This window comes from Nycticebus coucang, chromosome 18, assembly GCF_027406575.1.
Source record: "Nycticebus coucang isolate mNycCou1 chromosome 18, mNycCou1.pri, whole genome shotgun sequence".
NCBI lineage: Eukaryota > Metazoa > Chordata > Mammalia > Primates > Lorisidae > Nycticebus > Nycticebus coucang.
This window is the reverse complement of record NC_069797.1, coordinates 6,951,979-6,958,183: the sequence shown is the minus strand read 5'-3', so window position 1 is coordinate 6,958,183 and position 6,205 is coordinate 6,951,979. Positions and strand designations below refer to the sequence as shown.

The following is a 6,205-nucleotide window of genomic DNA, read 5'->3' as shown; positions in this document are numbered from 1 at the left end:
CTTTAGAAATGGAGCTGGGCTGTAATGGTCTGTAATCCCGGAAATTTGTAGGTCAACGCAGGAGATCAGTTGAGATGAGGATTTTGAAATTAGCCTCAGCAATATAATGAGAACTCATCCCCAAAATGATAATAATAATGGCAATTACTATTATTATTAGCTGGGCATGGCCTTGCATGCCTGTAGTTGTAGCTATTAAGGAGGCTGAAGTGAGAGGATCACTTGAACACAGGAGTTTGAGATTGCAGTGAGCTATGATCAGCGTTTAGACTCTAGCTGGGGCAACAGAGCAAGACCATGTCTCGAAAAAAAATATATATATATATATATATGTATGGTTTAACATTTAGCTCTTCAAAAATATGTGCAGGTATTCCCATATCCTCCAAACCAATGAAAATACTGTCAGATCATTCAGTCCCTTGTAACCCAAGAAAATACATTTGGTTCTCAGCTAAGTTCTAAGGATGATCACTGCAGGGGATACTAGAGTTCTTAAACAATTTAAGAGCACAGGACAGAAGATCCTCCTCTGTGAGAGAAAAAGACATACCCAGCCCTCTCTAAATAATTTCTAATAAATCAGAGCTTCCCAAATCATTTTTTTGAAGTCTGGCTTTCTTCTGGACCGTTGCCCCTCTCAGCTATGCTATCTGCCTCATTCCCTCTCACCTACCTGGGTGTTTAGCTTTTGTCTCCTCTCTCTTCACATTCCAGCGCTCTTGTCTTTGCTCCAGACATGTGATCAGGTCTGGCTTAGAGGCAGCATGTCCTGTGTTATTAGAAAGAATTTGTATGAATTTTGCTGTGGATTATCCAATTACCAATCTAGTACTGTCCTGAATAAAGAAGAGAGAAGATTATAGAAAGTTCTACAAAATTGTTTCCCAAAATATTATTTACTGACAGACCCTTTAGCATAATAACAAAATATTTTAAATTGGTAGCTCCTAAGCTCCTCTTTCCACTGCCACTGGATCAATAATTAGTGGTGGAAACTGGATTCTAACATGTAGACTGTTTCTAGACTTTCTAGAGTTACCACTAAAGTGAAGGATACATAATCAGGTCCAGAAAGGGGAAGGTTTATTTCAAGACAAGAATCTACTTTTTTTTTTTTTTTTTTGGTTTGTTTGTTTTACATCAACAAACCTCCAAATTTTTTCAAAAGCATGGATAGAAAACATTTTCATGTGAGGCAGAAATTCTCAAGAAGCAATCTACAAAAAAAGAAAATGAAGCCCTTAGTGTGGAATAGGAATAGTGTATTGAAGTTATCCTCACCCAGGGAGACGAGGTTTCTGTAGTTCTCTATCATCACATCCCTGTACAAATTCCGCTGAGCAGTGTCCAAGCATGCCCACTCCTCTGGAGAGAATTTTATAGACATATCCTGAAATGTCAAGAGTTCCTGAAAAAGACACATATTTACCAACTAGTCATAAAAAGAGCTCTTAATTTATGAAAGTTATAAGAACTGTTTCTGACATGTGAGTGACTGGGATTATCCATAAGATTAAAAAAAAACAAAACACTGATGTTTATTCAAGAAAATAGTCTTATCACTTGAGCCTGAGGGTTTGAGGTTGCTGTAAGCTGTGACACCAAGGCACTCTACTGAGGGTGACAAAAAAAAAAAAAAGAAAAAAAAATAATGTTTACAAAGTAAAAAATATATTTATTCTTGAAAGTATTTTCTAATTCTGAGGAATAAGGATGGCACAAGGTTAATTAAAATAGCACATACATAATATCTTTCTGGATGATAACAAAATTTAAGAGCATCCAGACATATAAATTTTGAATACTATATTTATAGCATATAGAACAAGATGTGGGTATTTCTTATATAGATAAAAATGATGAATTAAAAGTATCTCCCCAAATTTAATGTGTACAATAATGAATTGGAGATCTTTTTAAAATGCAGTTTCTGACTCAACAGATCTGGGTCAGCTTAACTTTTCTGCATTTCAAAAAACTTCACCAGTAAAGTTAAACCTTCTGGCACTGTCAAGGATCCAGGAAGTGGCAGACTTTGGTTTTATCTGACCAGGGAATAAAAATGATAGAATTCATTTTCCAAAGCAATCTGCAAGCAAAGAAGCAATAAGAAGTGAAGCTTCTAGATTAAATGAGATAGTTTGAGAACATCAGTCAGCAAATCTCCCCGAAGACATTTATTAATGATAAAGAGAAAAATAATTAACTTTATAGTGAAGTAATCAGAGAGAAACTTAACCAAGTGGAATGAAATTACATCTACTGTCACGGGCCAATTTGTATCGGTAAACATGGGAGAATACAAAATCACTGCTGTGATAGTAGTAACCAAAAACAGTAATAATGAAAAATACTAGTTTTGTCTCAGCGCCTGTAGCTCAGCGGCTAGTGCGCCAGCCACATACACTGGAGCTCGCAGGTTTGAATCCAGCCCGTGCCCGCCAAACAACAATGACAACCACAAGCAAAAAAATAGCCAGGCGTTGTGGTGGGCACCTGTTGTCCCAGCTACTTGGGAGGCTGAGGAAAGAGAATCACTTAAGCCCAAGAGTTTGAGGTTGCTGTGAGTTGACAGACACCACAGCACTCTACCCAGGATGACAGCTTGAGACTCTGTCTCAAAAAGAAAAGAAAAAAAAAAATGCTAGTTTTATGCAAAGTTCATGCCTCAGATAGCTCCCATGATCTGTACTCTCTAATAGTTTATTTAAATGGTTTGTCTTTAGTATCCTAAAGAGAAAGTCTATTCTTATGTTTCTCCATTTCAGAACTCTTTGACTTACCTTGGTCAATTAATACCATTCACTGTCTGCAGTTTCTTAATCCTGTTCCGAGTAGATTCTAATGGAGCATCCAGATGGAACCTAAACAGAACATGTTCCCCTTATTCACTCATACACCATTAATAGAACCAATCCCCAGTAGGAGTCCTGGACATCCACACTTCTCACTATTCTATGTTGTCATATAAACAAAGATTCACATATATTTTGTCATGTAAGCAAAGATGTTCAAATATTGAACATCTTCAATATTACAGGTTGTACATTTATTGGGAAACTTGCCCATGGCATGTGTGGGACTGGGACATAGACAATGCTCTGGAACATGGAGGAGATTATAGGATTTTATAGGGCTCCTTGATTATTATAATAAAAAGCAAAAAAAGGAGTAAAAACAAACTCATTAGTAAAAATATCAAAAGTAAAGGAGGAAGGATTTGCAAATTCTAACCTTATAAGTTCCACATGACATTTCAGGAGGAATAGTAAACACAGTCCCTCACCTTTAATATATTTATCTGAGAACCAGCCATGTCTTCTTCTCCTTTTCCCAGTCTGGGATTTCTTTTCAGATGAGATTGCCTAGAAAAATTAGAATTACATTTAGAGAACAACCCTGAAAGGAGTCAGCATAATCTTTTTACTTGCTTTTACAACATTCACAGGCATGAGGGCCTTCAAGACAAGAAAATAACTACACTCCCCTCTCCTTTTTAATAGAAAGCATCAGGTATGATGAACTCCTCATGGAGACCAAAATGTGAGTGTCTTCTTTCCTACCCTCAGGTGCTATCCATTGCCATACATACCAGAACTTTCTACTACAGCAATGGGCATATGGATCACACTGACCTGCTCTCAGCACACCAAAGCAGAGCAGATTCTGGTACCTCCCTCTGGAACAAAGGCTGAATCATTTCTCATTAATGTATCTCAGAGGACTTGTGCTTGACCTTGGCACCACCTAGTAACATGTGGGACACTTAATTAAAGCCACATGGATGCTTTCACCAACCTAATAGACAGAAACTGTGCGGAGGGCATAGATGATGGTGTTGTTACAAAGTGGCTATGTGATTCTAATTGGAAGCCTGGGCTGAGAGCCACTTAGCTAAAAATCATCTCTGACATTTCAATGAACATAGAAATCTTGTGGTATTCTGGGCTCTGCTCACAAAATGTGGTCTGCAGGTGTGGGAGTGGTCCATTAATTGGCCTCTTTAACAATTCCCCTGTCAATGCTGATGTTGCCTCCGACAGAGTCCCTTATGCCAACATTTATCACAACAACATATATGTGTTCCACAGGGAAGACCATCCGTCACCATTCTGTAATGTGACATTCTCTGCTAGCACTTTAAGGTTTACTGTGACTACAGAAGGCAGCAGTATCTGAGTACATCTGCATTTGGAGAACCACATGTATGGTGCATTAATGCAATGTTTATTGAGCAGGTGCTAAGTGCTCACAGCATGGTATGGTGCACTGTGCTGGGAACCTCACATAGTGTAAATTACTCCTTATGATGCCCTAAGGTTGGTACAAAGTATCCAATAATTCCCAACATAGTTGAAATGTGGTGTCCAGCCTATTTTTTTTATCTCACACAGTTATAATAGGTCCCAGGGCAAGATCTATAAATTCTGGGACCCTACTCCAAAAGGTCCTTTATGTTTACAAAGTCTATGATAATCTCTAACACTGCAGAATATGTCTCCCCTGGGGGTTTATGCATCCTCACCCAATGTCTGGCCTTATCTTCTGAATTCCAGGTGGAGGCCAGGTCATGTGTGCAGATTCTAGATGAGATCCAGCTTGCTCTGTATTCCTGGGTGCTATAGTGAGGGAAGAAAAACAATATTTTCCTATGGAGCCTGCTCTAATGCATTCTGCGAAGTCTCAGGCCTTGGATACAGACTCACAGCTGCAGATTTAGTTCACTAGAAAGACATGAATTTGGTAGCGCCCACTGTACATTCCTTTGCATTTGGGCAAGAGGAGGTGGCAGAAGAGGAGTTTCTCAGATCAACTCCATGCACATTCTCTCATCCCAGTTGGTGTCACAGACCTCAAATCTCAGAATCATCTTCAAGTCTGAAGATTCCAGGTACATTGAGAGAAAGACAAAAACTGCCAGTTGCCATCTTATGAGAGGGTTTCCAGAGGAATGTGATCTGAGAATGTTCTACTGGGGACAGAAGAGCTCTAATAAGCAGAGAGAACTTCCTGTGTGCTCATGTTGGGACAGCCAATTTCTGAGCTGCAAAACTGTAAATAAAAACCTCTAGTAAGAAGCCTAGTGGGCTCTTTTTAATTTTTTTAATTTAATTCTAAAAGGGTTTTAGGAAATGTGAGTAAAATAAATATTTTTCCAACACAGAAACTCCAACCAGAATGTAAAAAGGAGAAGAAAAGCCTTCTACCACTCAATTAAACCAGAATATGATGTGATTCGTGAATAATCTACTGAGAGATTTCAGATACATAAAAAGTCACTTGTTTATAAAACTAGGAAAATCCAATCTTTTGTTTATTTATTTTGTTATTGTATTAAGACAATTATATTCTACATTTACTAAGTTTCACATGTACCCATTTAAGATGCACCTCAGGTGTAATCCCACCAATCACCCTCCCTCCGCCTATCCTCCCCCCTTCCTTCCCTTCCTCTCCCCTTCCCCATATTCTTGGGTTATAACTGGGTTATAGCATTCATATGAAAGCCATAAATTAGTTTCATAGTAGGGCTGAGTACATTGGAATTTAAAAAATTTCTTAAAATGAATAATAATTGCCTTTCAAGTAAGATTTGAGCAATCATGAGCCAAAGTGTCAGTAACCTAAGAGCAACAAACAATTCCCTTTCATTTATTTTTCTCAGGGTGTTTCACCAGAAATTGTTACAACATGAGCAGGAAGGTGTTTTCACACCAGTTTTGTCTGAAAAGGCATTTTATCAAAAAGTCACTTGCACTTGAATGTTTACAGCAGCACAATTCACAATCACAAAGATGTGGAAAAAAACGTGCATTAATTAGTTAATAAAGTGTGGTATGTGTACACTGTTGGGTATACTCGGCCATAAAAGATAGCTCGATCTAGTTTTTATGAAGTCAGCCATAAAAAAATACTGCAATCTGTTTTTTACAGAACTGCAGACCATTCTTCTAAATGAAGTACACAAAATGAAAAGAGACCACACATACTCAATACTAACTTGGAAGCATTGAGTCAAAACTTAAATGCACATATGGAAGTACAACTTGGCAGAAATTAAGTAGGTGGGAGGCAAGAAGAGGGGAGAATAGACTCACATCTAACTGGTACAATGCATACTTTCTGGGTGAAGGACACACTTATAAATTTGTCTTAAAATGTACAAAAGCAAATATGTAACCAAAATGTGTGTCCCTCTGCA

General features: G+C 38.0%; 1 protein-coding gene across 1 annotated transcript; it reads right to left on the bottom strand.

The window, feature by feature from the left end:
• Nucleotides 1-263: 263 nt before the first annotated feature.
• Nucleotides 264-4,599, bottom strand: LOC128570412 (zinc finger protein 722-like). The gene is made up of 5 exons (XM_053569504.1): nt 4,529-4,599; nt 3,238-3,368; nt 1,285-1,411; nt 677-772; nt 264-532 (listed from the first exon to the last, which is right to left on the bottom strand). Exons 2-5 carry the CDS (start codon nt 3,256-3,258, stop codon nt 462-464), a joined length of 315 nt encoding a protein of 104 aa, XP_053425479.1. The 5' UTR covers nt 3,259-3,368; nt 4,529-4,599; the 3' UTR covers nt 264-461.
• Between the last annotated feature and the right edge of the window lie 1,606 nt (nt 4,600-6,205).